We start from the raw sequence: 19,177 nt of genomic DNA on the forward strand, positions 1-19,177 counted from the left end.
GTATTCGAAATGTACGGAATTTCTTTAAACATCATAACAACATCTTAATAATTTTTGACGACAAAATATTGACACATAAACACATTGAGTTCTTTTATTTAGTGTAATCAATTTATAATCTTTGGGGGTTGTTCAAGGTAGTCGCTGAAATAATAAAAGTTTATTTTATGTTACCTACCTAGTCATTTTTATTTTAATTCTCATTTTACTAATTGTTTTTTAGACTGTTAATTTTCTGTTTCTACATTGATAAGGGTCTAGATTTTATTATATAACTGTTGCTCGAATCAAACCCCTTGTAAAATAAAACAAACGCACATTTTAAAAATTTAGGGAAGCAAATTCAAAACAAATATTTTTAAAATGCATATCTGCTATTTTTATTATAAATTAAAAAATTATTAGTATTTATTACAACTAACACAAATACTTAATGCAGTAATTCTCTGCTTGGGTAAACATGGGAAATAAAATTTAATCCTGCTACACTTTTCACTGTGTGCTTTTGAATATTTACCTACACTGCGTTCTACCTCCAGCCGACCAACTCGACCGCCACTGTTAGCACTTAGCACATTTATCAAATAGCTCATAGCCGTAGCGTCTCTTTGTAATAAAAATTGATAACTATGTCCAGCTCGAGATGAACCTGTTTAATTTAAAATTTAAATAATATATAATTGTGTATTGTGTTACAATATAATAAAACAAATATTAAGCTTAGCTTGTGTTTTTGTAGCTGTAAGTTGTTCAAGTGTCTTGTTAGCCGATCCTTAACCAGCCAGGTCTCCTTTATAGCTGTGTAAGTACCGAATATTATCATTATTGATTTTATCTTTTTTCTCTATGTAATTAAATTCTTAAGTAGTCTGCAGTTTATGGAATTATCCGAACAGTGAAAATTATTAGTACGTATAAATTAATTTAGCCATGTAGCGAAACAACTACTGTCACGAAAGTAGGGACAAATATCTTGTACCTAATGAAACACCGTGTGGGACCAACTAGTCATTATTTTGTTAATTTTGAGCTTTACCGTGGATATGTCTTTGGACTGGGAGCCTATCTGTAAAGTCATTAATTCCAGCACCATGACATAGAACGAGGAGGGTTAGAGACGTTTATCAAATCTAATACGTATACATGGTTCAATATTTTACCAAGCAGTGGAGATAATGTGCTTCTTATAGAATGTTTATAATATTGATTTAAATTCTAAATATTCTATAGTTTCTCTTTAAACTATCTTCATAAGTTTTCATCAATCAAGTCAATTTCTTTTTCTTTATTTTATATTTATATTTAAACCAGGAATTCGATCACGGTCTGAACATTAACAGCTAAAATGAAAACATTTAAATGGGCATTATAATAACTAAATTACAATCTCTCATATTTAATATTGTAACAGGCGATTGTATTGCAACAAAACCATGGTCAAAGTAGAAGAAGAATATTATGAACAACTTAAAATGAACCATACCAAAGCCGATGAAGAAAAAACAAAATCGAATTTCAATGAAATGACAGAAATTGGTGTCAATACCCAAACTGATTCTCAAACGACAATGACAGCAATACATACAAGTAATGTATAATTTTAAATATAAGAAATATGTTTTTTTCTTAAAACTAAGAAATAATAATGTGATTAAGCTAATCTATGGTATTCTGTAGCTTCTTTTGTAAAGCGGTTAGTTTTTTTAACTTTTTTCCTGTAGTGCCATATTAATACTACCTATCTAACTATCTAACCTACCTACTATATTATAGTTTAATATGAAAATGCATTTTGTTCCTAAGAAATTAAGTTGAGAACTAACATAAAAAAATAATAGGGTAATTGCAATTATTATTAGGTATTCTATAGCTGCTTTAGTAATGCGTTTGGTTTTTTAATGTATAACGCAAGTATTTAAGAAATACACATTTTATTTACTTACTAGAAAAATTTTCTAATTTTAAATACCAATACTTTTCAAGGTTTAGTCATTATTTAATAGTATTAACTGCTATCAAAGTATTTTTGAAACCGTATGGAGAGAGAAATGGCCATAGTGAATTAACCATCACACTATTATGTTTATTTCAAACAGAAAACCTATAAATTAAATGTACACTGCTTTAGTTTTAAATTAATAAAATGCATTTTAAAAATATGTTTGTTTTTTCAGGGTTAACAAAGAAGGAATTAAAACTGAAATATACCAACCGGATGATTGTTACGACGATGCCAGGGAATCGTATAATATGTTTTCATCAACAGAGAACCGACTTGAACAAACATTTGACAGCAATACTTACAAGTAACATAATTTTTTAAATAGTAAATTTTTAATTAAAACGACCCTCAGAGCGTTAATTTTTTTCAGTATCTCATAGGTATTTTTTTTTTTTAACTAGAGTGAACTTTATAAATTTTGGTTTTTATTTTACAAACAACAATATCACACATTAGGTTTAAAAAATAGTATTGTAAAAAGAATTAATGTATGGATCAGATTTAATTCATAATAAATTATAATTCTTCGCTCGTGTTTTATCTACAATTTTATACTTTATCGTAATAACTGCATAACATTTCTTCTTACCCATTACAATGTTGAATACATGTTTTTACGGTTAGGTCAGACTACCTTTTAAATATCCCTCACTACTAGCACCACTAAATAACAATTTAGACATTTTGTATTTTTACTGTAAAGATATAGTATACTTTATATCTATTGGTAAAAAAATCCCAATTTTTTATGATACTAAGATTTTTGTGCATTAGCATATGCAATGATACGCAAACAAAAATTATATATAATTTTAGCTGAAGATTTTCATTAGAAACTGATATTGATAATAGAGTGAAATTGAATGAATTTTTTCTGAAGTCTTAAAACAAGCATCGAAAAGCTCAATTTTTTTGCATACCACTAAGGACTTTATTTTTAAATACAATTTTTTTTTTGTCTTTATGTGATATAACAATAAATCATTGTAGTTTTTTAGCTTCGATGAGAAGCTGATAGCGTTTTGGCATTCTCATTTACAAAAAAACAGAATTACCAAATTTGTCCAACCAAGAAGGGTTATTACTATAGTTTAAAAAATGTGAAATGCAATAATTGGGTGATGGTACCAGAGACCAGACACTCAGTATTTAACACGGGTTTTAATTTTTATGCTTATATCTAAAAACCGTGACGACCATGATCTCTTTTATTTTCAATATAGTGGACAGTAGTTATTTTTTATATACATTAGTTTTATATTGATATCATTTTACCATAAAAGAGATGGCTGCCTCTATACAAAAATGTTTTATTACCTTAAGTGTCCTCACTGATTTAATTTACACTTTGATAGTACCGTGTCAATCTTATCATCATTACCATCTTAAAAAACATTTTTTTTTTTGTTTTAGTATAAGAGAAACAATTGTGAAAGTGGAAGCAGATATAGTGCAAGGTAACTATTTTGAGTCTGTGATAGAATTTGAAAAAAAAAGGCTTTTTGGATACTCAGATGTCGAACTATGATTTGGATAAAATTCGGACATTTATTTGCGACCTCTGCCAAGAATCGTTTACTTCTAAAAGGAATGTGGCCAATCATATTAATGAATCACACAGAATGCAGATGTGTACTAAAAAAAATGTCGTCAGAAATACACTAAGGTAATGTATATTTGCTTTACAAGCGCCAACCAGGGTGAAATGGAACATGCACTTAACTTTATACAATATTAATTTGTTTAGGTAAATTTAAAAAAAAATTTTACAGTTAATAAAAATATTTTATACCTAAAATGTTCTATTTCACCTGGGCTAAAGAAATTCTACTTAAACATGCTCTATTTTGTAACAAATTTTAATTTTTAGCAATAAAATAGTTCCGAAGAAAAACACTAAAAAATCAAAAAGACGGCGATCGTTCCATTGTGATTTGTGTCAAATGTCGTACTTTACTAAAAAGCAAATAACATTACATATACTACAAGTTCACAAAGGTTCACCGCACGAAACCTGTCCTCAAAAATCTAAATCTAAATTTCCCAATTCTACATTACATAAACGCGTGCATATTGGAGAGAGACCATTCAAATGTGACCAGTGTCAAAAGACTTTTTCTCGAAAAGATAACCTTAGGAAACATGAACGTGTGCACACCGGTGAAAAACCCTACGAATGTGTCTTGTGCAAAAAGACCTTTTCTCACAAAAGTAACCTTACTCAACATGAACGCTTGCATGTGTTATATGGTGACCACGTCATCAATATAGGTTACGTGTTTTTTTAATAAATGCGGGCAGTGCTTCCGGAGACTTGAGACTGATGACCAAACGATTAAATTAACAATAACGCTGAATTGCAAATTGTAAAACTATATAAAAGACAATCAGATTTAATGGTATTTCGTCAGTCGACTTTACCAGAGCTATATGTCATCAGTTAAGAGTACTCGGTTGTCGCTGTCCGTCTACAGGTACTCGTGTCTTGCGATTCGTTCGCACCTTGTACCTATCCTTTCTCATTCTCTAATTCTTTTTAATCCAGTGTAAACAACGGCTCTTCGACATCCGCGAAGAACCCGGACAGCAATCCGTTTCACTCTTGTGCCAGTGTTCACCTGTGTACATCAAGAGTCTAGAGGATCCTTTTCCTTTTTTTTTGTCTTACGACACATGCTAATAAAAGACCTTAGTCATTGTGCTTGATAATTTCCAAACTGTAATTATTTAATCAGTTGGACATTTTTAATATTATTTACTTTTTTTTTAATACAAGGTCATATGTTTTTGTGATTGTTTTAATTTTAGTATCTATTATTGTTAATAACTGATATATACTATCATTGTTTTTATTATAAATATACTATATTAATAGGGTTTAAACTTTTGTATGGTAAAAGATGTGTTTTGTTGTCTATTTTATTACTTTAAGTTATGTAAATAATTTAGAAAATAATGATAGGTATATTATACGAGAGGCAACCTATAACAATCAGGCAACACTGTATTAAGTTATTATGTCAACTTACTATTTATACTTGGTATTTATGCTAATTTATAATTTGTATTGTGAAAGAGATTGTTGTTGCTATAAGGTGATCACCAAAATTTAATTAAAAACTTTTCACAGTATTTTTTTAAAACTTAAGTAATGAAAAAAGCCAAGTTAAAGTATAGTTAGCTGTTTAATAAAAAATATTATTTTGTGATAACCATCAATTTTCCAGTGGTTATTTCTCCACAATGTTCAGTTAATTAAAAAGTTATGTTAAAAATTGGTAACAACCATATTTATAATATTTAAAACGAAGAATAATTAACCTTATATGTAATTAGCACTGTATTAAATGTTTACAAGAATTTCAGTGTTTTAAGTAACAATTCTATCACATTTGATAAACTTTTAATAATTTGATTCCTGTATTTAAGCATTACTTTTCGGTTATAGCCTCCATATTTAACTTGATAACTTTTTTTATTTTAAAGAAATTAAAAAAAAATCGTTCAATGTATAAAAAACTAAAATGAATAAAAGAGTACACAAAGGTTATGGCTTGTTAACGGGCGAAAAAGAATAGTTGTTTGTAAGGAAAATGAAGAATGAAGTTTTGTAGAGCATGATTAGAAATGTAGATGATATGTGGAATAGGGTAGTGAATGGTACTAAGATTGTGGTAGTGGATGTTGTAGTTACAGATATATATTATAATAATATAAATCTGTGGTTGTAGGTGAGATTTTTATTTTATTTTTATTATCAAATACCTGTTGGCCGAAGATCTACTATAACAAAGCAACCAAACATTTTACCACGGTTTAAGGGTAATTGAATCAATAAAAAAATTAACTTTTGACTAAAAAGAAAAGCGAAAAGCTATTCAACAAAGTCCCTCATAAATTCATCAGATAAAGTTTTATATTGTAAGTTCTTTTGTAATTTAAATTTGGTTTAATATTGGTGTGTGACATACATTTCTTAATACTCAATGAATTTGGACTTTGTTGAATAGGGCCCACGCTTTTCTTTTTAATCAAAAATTAATTTTCGGCTGTTTTCAAAGTAATTGACGTTTAAATAAAATATGCTACAGTTGATTGGTAAATTGTTCTTGTAATAAAATTATTTTTTACTTTTTAGTTCACTTTTTACTATTTTTTTTTTTTTTTTAGAAAAGCATCTTTTTAAAAAAGTTTTTAAAATTTTGTTTACCTTTTATTCCTATTAAAGGTGTTTAATAATTGCCGAATAGATTACTAAATTAATTTTGGACGATTTGGAAAAAAAATGAAATTTTAGTGAAATGACCCCCACTGAATTATTATTATTTTTACATCAAACGTTTTATAGAAAAATTCTTTTTTTCAAATCATTTCCATCTTAGTATTTATATTTTGGACGTTTTATTATTTGCATTAGATTTCTTTTAAATAACTTCACAGGTGAACTTAGCCAAGTTAAGTTAGGAATTCTTGATTTTATTTTCACTGTTGTTTAACTATTTTTCTTTAAAACGAATGAAGCGACATTTAAACCATATGATAGAAACAACAAAGAAATATTCGCCTACGTAGTTTAGCTGATTTACAATGTAGCCTCAAAAACGTATTACCTATACCAACTGTTTTGTAATTTCAGCTTTAATTCATTTACTTACACTAAAAGTACCTACCTAAGGTAGACTACCACTTAAATGATGCTAATTTACCAATAGTAAGTTTTCCATTGTAATCGGAACAAAAGCTTAAATCAATCGGCTTTAAGTTAATAACTGTGTCCATTAAATGTTCTAATCTATACTTTGTTATCTGTTAATAATTTTTAAAACATTAAAACTTTTATGTAAACCTTGAAAAAAAAAATTCAAAATAATTTGAATTTTAGTGGTAATAAGACATGTAGCGTATGAAGATCACAAGAGCATTCGTAGTTTGTATACAAATGTACTAACATCCATGTCAGTGGTATCCCACAACGGAGAGCATAAATGATTAATAGTAGGTCTTAAAATATTTCTCTTTTCTACGGGTATTTTAACACTGAAGCCGCCTTTTGTTATAATTTCGTTTATATATGTTCCAAAAACGCATAGTAACTGTTTGTAAAACACATTTTCCGATTTTTTTTCCAACGTTCGGATTTTAATTAAGTTGTTTGTGACGGAATCAATACTTAAAACGCAAAACAAAATCTTCGAAGATAAATTTCGTTGAACCGTGTCGAAAAAGTTGGGTGAGTAAAAAATGGGTATAAATTATTACTCGACTAAATATTGTTGGACATTAAGATTGTATGTTTAAATTTTTGTTTCAGTACAATGCCAATACCACCCCGACGCTCCGTCGATTGAAGATTTGTTCTGAATGTGGACTCGTGGTAAGGGGATCGCGTTATAGACGAAGGTTCGGAATGGCGAACATTTAGCAATGGCAAAAACAGCAATGGCGCCGATCCTTCACGTGTGGGAGCCGCAGAAAATCCATTGCTCAACGGATCGGACTTGTCAACATTAGTCGGCCCGTCTATATAGAGGATACGCTTCATTCGACGAGTTTGGCGGAATGAAGTACAAGAACAAACGGATGGTGTGCTCGACTATTCGTTCTTTGTTGAACGCCTATAGAGAAATCGGTTTGATGGCAGACCGTGTAAACTTACCTCGTAACATTGTGGACAGGGCCAATGTTATATTTAAACAAGTTACACGATGGTGTAAAAACTTGAAAGGTCGCTCAAACGACGCAATGGCTTCTGCGAGTTTATACATAGCGTGTCGACACAGGAAGGTGTTCGGCGTACGTTTAAAGAAATGTGTGCCGTTAGCAAAACGAGCAAGAAAGAAATCGGACGTGCGTTCAAATTGATTTTAAAAACATTGGAGACAAGTTTGGATTTTGTTGCAATTTGAGTCTGCCAAACATGGTTCAAAGAGCAGCTATACACATTGCCAAGAAGGCAGTTGAACACGACATTGTTCCTGGTCGTTCACTAATTTCGGTAGCGGCAGCTGCTATATTTATGGCGTGATATTGCAGGGGTAGCAGAAATGACAATCAAACAGTCGTATAAGTTGATATTAGCCAATGCCGCTTTATTATTTCCAGAAGACTTTAAATTTGTTACTCCAATCTCAGAACTCCCGACATCCTCTAATGATATATATTACAAAAAAGTGTATTTTTTTTTTTTAATTTTACTACAAATTAGTTAATGAAGTATTTATAATAAGTTCAATATATGTGTATACCTTACAGTTAATAAAATTTAAGGTTTGGAATTCAAAGAGAAATATCTCGTTGTATAACGAAAACTACTCCTAAAATAATCTTTGCGATTATCATGAGCCTTTCTATGCATGGCGGAAGGTGTAATTTCTAAAAACAAATACAAGTATTACACACATTTTTTATTTAATTGTTTTATTGATTATAGTAGGCAATTATAATCAAAATGTAAGCCAGCAGTAAAATATTTAAAATTTTAAAAAAATCACGAATTGTACAATAATCTACATAAATGAACAAGTAGCTGTATAATGTAATAGAACTGACAACTGTCACTTAATATGATAAATGTTATTTTACTATATAAATGTAGTTAAAACTAAAATTACCTCAATACACAATTTTTTTCTTGTCAGTTTTGTTGCCCAATCGACAGACAATGGTTCATAAAAAACCGTGTTAAATCATACCTTTGAGCCAAATTTCACCTGTACGGAAAGTGTCTTATTTTTGATGAACAGTGAGCGAGTCAGTAACAAAAATGCAAACTTTGCAGAGTTCTCCCATTTTGAAAAGGCTTAATATTAAGGGCTCGTCAATTTTACATCGGCCCAAGTTCGTTTAGGCTTAATCTATGTTAGAAATTTCAAAAGCCCATAATATAAGAAGAAGCATAGAGATAAAAAACCGGGTGAATTGGTTCGTGTATAGAAACACTGGCATGGCCTGCTCAGATGATCAGCTGTGCCATCACAGTATAATAGATTACCATCGTACTATCGATTATAGTGCCGGCAGCGCAACTGGTGGATGTTATACAAAGAAGTTTGGCTTTTTCTTTTGTTGATGATAAAATATGATAGCGCAGTATGGTAGCGTATCATAATTAAATTAATCCGTTTGTTATTTGTAATATCCGCGGTGTCCGCTAACAACGATTTTTTAAGATACCCGTGAAGTTGATAATATATTTGCATAATCTATTGACGTTTGTTGTTTTCTGTTTTTGATATTGTAAATAACAACACTCGCTATGGATGTTGACATGAGTGGGCTTAGGGGTTTCATCGAAATTGCCCGGCACTCCAACGAAATGCGCAAGTATGCACTATGCTCAACTTACCTAACCTAGCTGCTTTTATTTTGTTTATGATTGTATTATAATATGTAGTATCTTTTTCATTGGGCACATTTTTTTCAATTGTAAAAGTTATATAACTTGTAATGTATATTAATATTATTATTTTAGGAAAAATCAATTAGTGGATTTCGTATTGGTTAACGACAACGGTGACCAAGTGTGGGGCCATACACCCATGATGGCTTCAATGAGCCCTTTAATTGAAGAAATTGCTAAGATGGGTGAAAGAAGAGCGCTTTTGAAAAATATAAGTGCTGGATCGCTGGAACATATAGTTAATTTCATGTATACTGCTGATGTAGCCTTCTTAACTCGTGATAATGTTGATGTAAATTACTTATTTACTTATTTATTTTGTCATTCAAGAATTTTAATTAATTTTTACTATTATTTTAGAATATTTTAGCTGGAGCTTCTGAACTGAGAATGAGACACTTACAAGAAGCGTGTTTGGATTTTTTGCAAAATAATGCGAATGGCAATGAAGACAATTTGACTGCGAGATGTCTTGGTTAAAATAGTATGATGGTTAATAAGTATTTATTCAATTTTTTGAACTTGGAACTATTACTTGTAGTATTTAACTAATAACTTGATTGCTAATTTTTTTTTTGTACAACATACATTGCCAGATTTTAAAAGGAGTTTAATTTCATTATGCCTACAGTTTTTTATTATTTACGTTGACCCCAAGTCTGATTCATCTTCAACATCTCATACTTATCTAGTCGTGAACATATATTTAGTTTTCTTCTGCTATCTCCCATAATTATAAACTTACTTACTTAAATTTTTCCTTTAATATAATGTTTACATTATAGACATTATACTTCAACTACTAGTATAAGGTGTAGATTTAAATACATTTTTTAGCTTCAGTGCAGTGCTGAGAAGTTTTATTTATTTTTGTATCCGAACATATGATATCTATGATAGCCACAGAGCCAATTTTTTCTTCGAGTTACTGTTGCAAAATCAATATTTTTTTAATTAATTAACACTGAAATATTTCATTTTAATTCTTTGATCTAGCGTTCCATTGAAAATTGTAAAATAACTGTGAAACTCTTGAGCCGCGTTTACGCTGCCGCCCAAAATATATTTATTTATTTAATATGTGTGCTGTGTTTCATTTTATTCAAGGTAAATATATAACATATAAAATATGAATTTTATTTTGAATTATGTAATGTAAGCTATATTGTGTTTCATACCTTAGAAAAAATCATTTGACGTAAAATACTTGCACTATGTCTAAGTTTGCAAATATATTTAAATAATTAAAATAATGACTTTTAAGCTACCTTCTATTTTCTTTAAATGTTTTCAATAAGCTGTAAATGTGTGTCTAAATATATATTTTCGATAATATGTCAATTACTTAAACATTTTGTATTCTTTGGATTTTTTATTAGTGATTTTAACTCTAAAACCACTAGCCTATAAAAACTTAAATCATCATGTCTGTTAGCTGTATCACAAATGTATATTTTGATAATTTAAATATTTATTTATGAGTATTTAGAGAAACATACCTATATCCGCCTAAGGTTTGTAAAATACGTTTTGGTCACAATATAACATTATTTTACAATCCAAAATTCTTAATTAAATGTATGTCTTTTTCAAATGTATCTATTGGAATTTTCCAAATAAAACTACTCGCAGACCTAACAAATTTAATTTCATTTGTTTTTCCATAATAATAATTGTGAAACCCTTATTGCCTAAAATTGATTCTTGATATTACATTTATCAAACTTAATCTTATGATTCAGAAATAAATGGGAGAGAGTCAATTTACTAAACGTTGTCAGGTTTATCACAATAATAAAGCCGTGAGCTTATCGTGCTGTAAATCATTTAATTTTTGGAATCGACAAAAATGCAAACACTTAGTTCAGCGTTTTAAAATACCACGAGAATTATTATAAAGTCAATTTTGATAGAAATGGTTCAGTGCTCGAACATAATATGTTAAATATATTAAATACTATTCAGTGAGACAGTGTGATATTTCATTATTAGTTAGCATTGGGCTATAATAATTTATAAACCTTATACTACTAAGACGGAGCTAATAAAATCTTTTAGACCGGAACATTTTAAATTAGACCTTAGTTTACATATATGTACTCACGGGTTACTACTGTGGTAAACTGTAGCTGTTATGTCAATTTATACACTGTACAAGTTGATTTATAAATATGATTATATGATTTATAAATTGCCGAACAATGTTATTATTGTTACGTAACGCTAACTATTCTTGCCCGTAAGCCAGCGTAGTAAAACATTGATCGTGTCAGAATAATACCAATGTTAATAGTGTCTAACAAAAATGTAGCTTTGTTGTAAAAAACGATTACCACATAAATGTGACAATACGTATCAAATTGGAAAAAAATAAATACAAATATTAACAAAATAAATATTTAATAATAATAATAATAATGCATGTCTAACTGTCACTAAAATAAAGTTGGCAGTGGAAATTGGGGCAAGTGAACTTAACATTTCGAGTGTGCACGCGTCTGTGTAGTATGAGGCTGGATTTTTGAGAAAAGGACTTTAAACATACGTCGCATTTGTAGTGCTTTTCACCGATGTGCACGGTTTTATGCATCGAGAGGTACGATTTATCCGAAAATGACTTCAAGCAGAAATCACATTTGTAGCTTTTTTCTTCGGCGTGGACGCGTTTGTGAAGGGTGAGGCTGGATTTTTGAGAATAGCACTTTAAACACACGTCGCAATTAAACGGCTTTTCACCAGTGTGCTGGAGTTTATGCGTTGCCAGTTGAAATTGATTTGAAAACGAATTCAAGCAAAATTCACATTTGTAATGATTATTTTCTCCGGTGTGGTGCGCCCGTTTGTGCAACAAGAGGCTGGATTTTTGAGAAAATGATTTTAAACACACGTCACAATTTAACGGCTTTTCACCGACGTGCTGGAGTTTATGCGTGGCCAGTAGGAATTTATTTGAAAACGAATTCAAGCAAAATTCACACTTGTAGTGGGTTTCTCCAGTATGGACGCGTTTGTGGAGCAAAAGGCTGGATTTTTGAGAAAATGACTTTAAACACGCGTCACAATTGAAGTGCTTTTCACCGGCGTGCACGAGGTGTTTATGTGTTGTGAGGTGGGATTTATTTGAAAACGAATTCGGGCAAAATTCACATTTGTAGTTTTTTTCTCCAGTGTGCACACGTTTATGTAGGGTAAGGCTGGAGTTTCGGGTATACGTTTTTAAACACAAATCACAACTGTAGCGCTTTTCTCCAGTTTGCAAGCGTTGGTTCAGTGTTAGTTGACTTTCACGATGATTTTTTTTCATTGTCGTTGTAGGCTCGAAATCATCATATCCACTCATTTCTTCGCCTACTTTGACTGTGGCTATTGTTTCGGCGCACGATTCTCCGGTACTAAAAACAAACAAATATACATATTAATACTCAAACGTGAAATAAAAAATATTTGCATAACATTGTGTTAAAACCAATAATTTGTAAATTTTATATTTACTAAAAGCTGACATGAACAACACAAAGACTAGGAATTATTTATATAAGTTTGAATATTTTTCTTTATTTCGCTTTTTATGGTGAATTTTTAGGTTTTAAAGTCTGAAAACTAAACCGAAGGTAGATCTAGAATGGGGCTATAACATAAACAATTTTCTATAAACTTTTTTCATAAGGAAAAACCAAATGGAAAATGGAAATTACACTTTGACCGTGGTCAATTATTTCTAGGTTGCTATGTTCCACTGAACCAACTGACAAGTAGTATTTGAAAATATTTTTATTATATAATAAAAAAAAGCCGGGATGAAGGTCTTCACGTACTTTACTATATTATTATTTCATATTAACACTGTGTATATAAGAATTTAAAAACTCCATTACTTGTATTTGTTCCAGTTTATATTTTTTTGAGGACCGTTCTGTGCCTTTACGCAACTATTATATGATTTTACAACGTAAGTCGGTTTTATTTTTTCCACAATGACTTCGGTAAATTGCTCTGGCGTATCTTCGTTTTGTTCATCTATTTTGATCACAGCCTCTTGGTAATAATAATCCGTTTCACTTGTTTCAACTTTAACTTTTTCTTCAGTAACACTAAAAAACAAAACATATTTAAAACAAATAATATAATGATAACTAAGAAGACATTAAAGCAGAGTTGCAATGTAGTTAAAACGAACATAGATTTGATTGTTGTTCTTGGTAACACAATATGTTTAATAATGTATAGGGATTAATGTCTGCGAACTACCGACTACGGTCACAGAACATGGCATAGTATTAAATTTAAATTAAAAACATTTATAAACACCTAGTGATTCATCATCGAATGCTTATCCACATCTTAATCACATTATTAATATTTTATAACATAATGTATTTAAAATATTTTATTTTAAAAATTATTTTACTTGTATGCATCACTGTTGATAATTTTTTGAGCACCACTGTGATTTATCACACTACAGTTGTAAGAGTTCTCAATGGAATTTGGATTTGTTTTTATCTCAAAAGTGTTGTTAAGTTGCTCTATCCACTGTTTATTGTCTTCTACTTTAAACATGGTTTCATTGTAATAATCGTCCGTTTCGCATTTTTCAATTTTAATTCTCAACTCATCTCCCACTTTATTAAGACTAAAACACAAAATATACAAACAATTAGCAGGAGAACTTGCATGATAACTTCAAATTTTTAATCTAAAAAATATATATATAATATACTACTAGTAAACCTTTGACCGCCTTAAAGCTACATGAACTGTTATTAAATATAAACATTATTGTCGCCGCGCTAAATTGATGTCTTAATTGAACTTTGCACCCTGGGTAGATAGTGGGGGTCAGTTTTTAATTTGTACTTACCAGACGAATGATGGCAAGAAGTGTTGTGGACTGCGGTGATTATTTACAAAATATATCACTGGATTTGTTAACTTCCATGTTAACATTAAATATTTATTTTATGAAAAATATTAAACTACTAGTTCAGCATTTAACTTTATTTAAATACTTAGTTCGTTTTTATAGGTTCATGAATTATTATCGAATATACTAGGTAAAAAAAAAAACATTCTAATTGTATAAACGCTAACAGCACAAAATTACTGCAGTGTATCAGAAAATATATCTTTACTTATATTAAGCCAAGTAATTCACAATATCTTAAATCACATTACTGCTTTTTAAACAAAAAAATGTATTTAATGTATTTTGTTTGAAAAGTTATATTACTTGGATTCATCCTCGTCTATTGTTTCTTGAAGATGGTTCAGAATCATCTCACGACTATCATATGATGTTTCAAAGTAAGTAGGATTTGTTTTTGTCTCAAGATATTTGTTACACTGCTCCCACGACAGCTCATTTCCTTCATCAAGTTCCTCTTTTGGCTGAATGTCTTCTTTTTCAATTTTGATTGTGGTCTTGTAGGAGACTTCCATTTTAATTTCGAATTTCTTGATTTGTTTCTCGCTAACGTGAACTCTAAAATACAAAGCATACTTTAAAAAATTAGGACAAAAACTCATAATTCATTTTTAAGAATGACTGTAGCTAGAGTTTAAATAGAACACGGTGGTGGCCGGCTTTTTATAGCATACTCTTTAAAAATGAAATACTTGTTTAACCGACACAAATAATTAATTCAAACTTAGCCATAATCAGTGGTGTTTTCTCTGGGTGTATAAGTTGTGAGTAAACAACAACCCTACAGGCTACAAAATGTATGTGTGTATCTGTATATAATTGTCTTATACATGTCGTTGAGAACGTTTATATTATCATCAACAACTGGTAGTACCTAATATACCTGATAACGTAATTTCTCATATTTTTTCGGTCAACTTGGGAGTAATATTAATACTAGATCAAAGCATTGAAAATGTAATTAACGACTAGCCGACAGTGGTCGTATGTCTGCTTGGATTACAAAAAAGAAAATAATAACAAGCACCCTCATTGGTTGTGTTCTCTTGTGACACTGATTTAACTGTTAGTGTTAAAATACTATTGTTATTATATTTGTGGCATGTATGCAAATAAGTTATTATTAAATAATATGTTGATAAATATACTTATGTATAATGTTTAGGTTTTTTCCCAATAAGGAGGATTTTCTTAATTTATAACACATTGACGCCTAGGGACCTAAATCAGAAAATGCCACTGGGCGTAATAATTTTTCATTTAATTATGACAGTTTTCCTCTACAGAAAAAAAGTTTCCATTTTTCTCTTACTAAATATTAGGCTTTATATTATTAACATGGACTGTAAATAAAACTCACTATTAAAAAAAAAAAAAAATTACAAGAATGTGTCCCACTACTTATCAAAAATGATTATACCTACGCCCGTTGATAGCGCTAACTCTACAAGTCTAAAATAAATGAAATGTAAATAATTCGGATTTTTTAAAAAGTCCACTAACTGTTAATTACTAATTAATTTAAGTTAAAATAAACTTACTATTACACAACTACATTGAGATTGCTGGTAATGAATTTAAAAATCCTAAAACAGTAGGTATAAAACCACACACTACATCTTTTTATTTGTTTTACGTCAGTCACGAAATACACACAACAACATTTTTGCAACATAAATCAGAATTCGGAGTTACTTGATTACTTTAAATCGTTAATCATTTTACTTGCAGACATACCCATCATATTTTGATAATATGATGATTGATATTGTGTTTGTGAAACAAGTGATAACGACGGCGTCATCGAAAGCTGCAGCTGTCGGCTGGAGGTAGAAATCGGTGAAGGTAAATATTTAAACCAAACAATTTGTTCTGTTGCAATAGGTAGTATTCTTATTGTTAAGGGTATTGCATGCGGTCTGTTTTTAAGGAGTTTTATAAAGGCAATATTTAAGAGAAGAAAAAAAAAGGTTTTAATAAATTTCGACCATGTCTATTAATTTACCGGTTAATTTGTATAAGCTTCTTAATTTTTTCAAAGAGCAAAAGCCATTTAGGTTTATTTTAGACCAAAAAGCCATTCAAAATATCGACCACATAGGATGGTCCAATACATTTTCAATTCTGTAAAGACAAACGAGTTCTTTGGCTACTTTATAACATAGCATTTTTTTTTTTAATCGGTTCAGTAGACACTTCAGAAAGTGACAACAAGTTAAAAACTGAAAAGGTTTAGTACCATTTAATCGATTTTTAAAATTCAGCAAACTTAACTTGGTTGTATCGTATTGTCGCTGTCTTTGCGACACTCACTTATTATGGTTTCTTTAATTGTAATATTATTAAATGATCTCCGACTTGCGCATTAAGGAACGAAAAATAAATTAGCTTCTTCCATTAAAAAACTGTTTTCTTTAAAATTAAAGTTTGTAAAAAGAAATAATAACATAACATGACGTACCTACGTCCAGATTTTTTATACCACGCATATTTCTATGACTGTTTAAATTAATTTTAAAAAGTTTATATGTTCCTAATACTCAGGATCAAATTATAATGTTATACCCATAACAATGTTATTAGTGTCAGATGTCTTTAATTATTTAGTACCTATGTCTAGAAATCTTCAAAATGTTCTCATCATACATTTACACACACATAGTTGTGATTATACAAAACCTGTATACACTTAAATTTTAGATTTAATTTTAATAATGCGATAAATTTCCTATACCAAAGCTACTTAATGAGTATACCGGTCTCTAAAATACAATGAAGTAATTAAAAACACCTAAATATTAAAATATGATAGTTAATTAAAGTAGTAAGCGTGAGAGCTGCAGTAGATGCGTATGCCAGTAGAGATATTTCTCTGATTTCACTCCATCAATATTTTTAATTAATATTATTAATAGAGCATGGTATATCGTTGTGATATTAACCTGAAGCTTTAAGTTACCTATAACCTATTGATATGTATAGATGAGTTATTTTAGTACAGTCTTTGATCTAACTATACTAAATTGATTGCAACAAAATGTGTATAAAATCATTTTTTTTTTAAATACTATTTTATTTTTAATTAAAACAATAAGTTATAATATAAATAAAAATGTCTAATAGATACTGAAATTATTTATTATTGTTTCAATTTGATGACTTTAGGCACACGTCATATTTGAACAGTCGGCTGTGTCTGTCCATCCATCTGCATCCATTGTCACTACAATACAAACATTGTCAAACAAACAAATTAGAATATTGTAGAAAAAATATACATATTACTCATCATTTTTATTGACATTATGTATTTTTAAATTATACTAACGGATGGATCTAGTGTGGCCTTATAAAACATAACTTTTTTTAAAAAAATATTAAAAAATGTATAGTCCACCTTTTGATTGTAGTAAAGTAAGAAAAAAACAGAGTATTGTATTTTATTATAGTCAATAATCATATCAACTCAATGACTTAATAAGACTATAATTTTTAAAAATATTTTAAATGAAAAATGCATTTTGTTACATTTTTTAATAGGATAATAGATTAATAGTTTAAACGCTGTAGCGTTTTTAGTTTTTTGATAACTTAAACATAATCAAAATTATTCATTATTTTTTCATTTTTTTCTTTTGCTTATAAAAAAATATTAAATATAATATAAAAAAAATAAAAACACTATGGCCTAGATAGAATTTTTCTCTATATATTTTGAAAATTTGGTTAACCTACTGTTAATACTGGCCCCACATACTAGTTCCACACAAAGCAGTTTTGTTAGGACAAAAATTGTAATTTATCCTATAGAAATGACTGTGATAGTCTGAAAAAAAATGGCAATCAATGAAGTATCCTCATTATTGTAATAAGTATACACTATAGTTCAAACTCTTAATTAAGATTTGTAAACAAATTGGCAAAAAATTGCCTATACTGTTTAGAAATAGGCGGCGTAGCGTCCTCTTAAATTAATAAATTGTAAATATGAAAAAATATTACTACATATAACTACAAAAACCGCATACATATAATTGTATACAATTTATTGTGTATGATATTGTTGTATCTATCAGTGTGTTAATAAGAAGACACATTTTTTTAATTACAGAAATTACGTATTTTTGCATGTATTATAACGGATATTATTACCTACCTTTGGTCTAATTTTGACTATTTAACACTTTTATTAATTAGTTAAATTAATTTTAACGACAAGAATGTTATAGGTATTAAAGTATAATTCACCTCTAGACCTTTTCTGGTATTTTAAGTTGACACTGTAATTTTGTTATGCGTCGGGCAATTTTTTTTTCTGACTGCACTGTAGACTTTAATAAGAATAATAAATACTATTACTTAATTAGTATTAACTTATTCAACTGTAATAATATCAAACACATAAGTTGTAAATTATAAGAAATAATTTTTTATGAAAAAATAATTAAAATGATAATATCACTATTACACAGGCGACGAGACCGCCAGTTAAGGCTCCGATCTCTAGACACAAAACAATGTATTAAATCACACAAATAAAGAATGATTTTTTTTTATAATATACTATATAAACACATGTGGAATATATGTAAATTTAATACATTTCGTGACAAAATAGAGATCTATTTCGTTGCGATAAAATTAAATAATAAAGCTCACTTTAGGCGAGACAACAACATATTAAAAAATTGTATATATGAAAAAATATTACTACATATAACTACAAAAACCACATACATAGAATTGTATGACAACTAATACTAATTTATAATGATGTGTGTGTGTGCAATAAGTGATAACAGCAGCGGTCGCAGTTGAAGGTAGAACCACTGATAAGATAAAATCTAATCTG

General features: G+C 29.3%; 2 protein-coding genes, 2 long non-coding RNA genes and 1 pseudogene across 7 annotated transcripts in view; 3 read left to right on the forward strand and 2 right to left on the reverse strand.

Moving 5' to 3' along the window:
- The window catches only part of LOC126837243 (zinc finger protein ZFP2-like), a 40,830-nt gene extending 24,755 nt beyond the window's left edge, over positions 1–16,075 (reverse strand). Inside the window, exons 1-5 of one of the 3 annotated variants that reach the window (XM_050571071.1) lie at positions 15,867–16,075; positions 14,632–14,883; positions 13,810–14,034; positions 13,277–13,492; positions 11,785–12,793 (exon numbers count right to left, since the gene is read on the reverse strand). In XM_050571071.1, coding sequence (XP_050427028.1) covers positions 11,827–12,793; positions 13,277–13,492; positions 13,810–14,034; positions 14,632–14,840 — 1,617 coding nt within the window. In that variant the 5' untranslated portion in view covers positions 14,841–14,883; positions 15,867–16,075 and the 3' untranslated portion in view covers positions 11,785–11,826. Of the gene's footprint in view, positions 1–11,784; positions 12,794–13,276; positions 13,493–13,809; positions 14,035–14,262; positions 14,557–14,631; positions 14,884–15,866 lie in introns of those variants that run through there. The other 2 variants (XM_050571072.1, XM_050571078.1) reach the window with 2 other exon arrangements.
- LOC126837250 (uncharacterized) lies at positions 609–4,734 on the forward strand. Of its 2 annotated transcripts, XR_007685483.1 has the most exons (6): positions 609–802; positions 1,412–1,587; positions 2,175–2,306; positions 3,416–3,668; positions 3,873–4,273; positions 4,548–4,734. It is a non-coding gene; the product is annotated as an uncharacterized LOC126837250 (long non-coding RNA). The 2 variants fall into 2 exon arrangements; XR_007685482.1 differs by having other exon boundaries at positions 3,873–4,734.
- On the forward strand, positions 7,244–7,908 carry LOC126836908 (transcription initiation factor IIB-like; annotated as a pseudogene).
- LOC126837249 (kelch-like protein 41a) lies at positions 9,098–10,481 on the forward strand. Its single transcript, XM_050571089.1, has 3 exons — positions 9,098–9,325; positions 9,474–9,693; positions 9,762–10,481. Exons 1-3 carry the CDS (start codon positions 9,258–9,260, stop codon positions 9,879–9,881), a joined length of 408 nt encoding a protein of 135 aa, XP_050427046.1. The 5' UTR covers positions 9,098–9,257; the 3' UTR covers positions 9,882–10,481.
- A 1,364-nt stretch (positions 16,076–17,439) lies between the features above and the next one.
- Positions 17,440–18,978, reverse strand: LOC126837251 (uncharacterized). The gene is made up of 3 exons (XR_007685484.1): positions 18,794–18,978; positions 18,574–18,707; positions 17,440–17,548 (listed from the first exon to the last, which is right to left on the reverse strand). It is a non-coding gene; the product is annotated as an uncharacterized LOC126837251 (long non-coding RNA).
- Between the last annotated feature and the right edge of the window lie 199 nt (positions 18,979–19,177).

This window comes from Adelges cooleyi, unplaced genomic scaffold, assembly GCF_023614345.1.
Source record: "Adelges cooleyi isolate 19-005CV unplaced genomic scaffold, UGA_ACOO_1.1 ACOO_flye_CR_arks_rails_tigmint_CR_PRNA_247, whole genome shotgun sequence".
Lineage (NCBI taxonomy): Eukaryota > Metazoa > Arthropoda > Insecta > Hemiptera > Adelgidae > Adelges > Adelges cooleyi.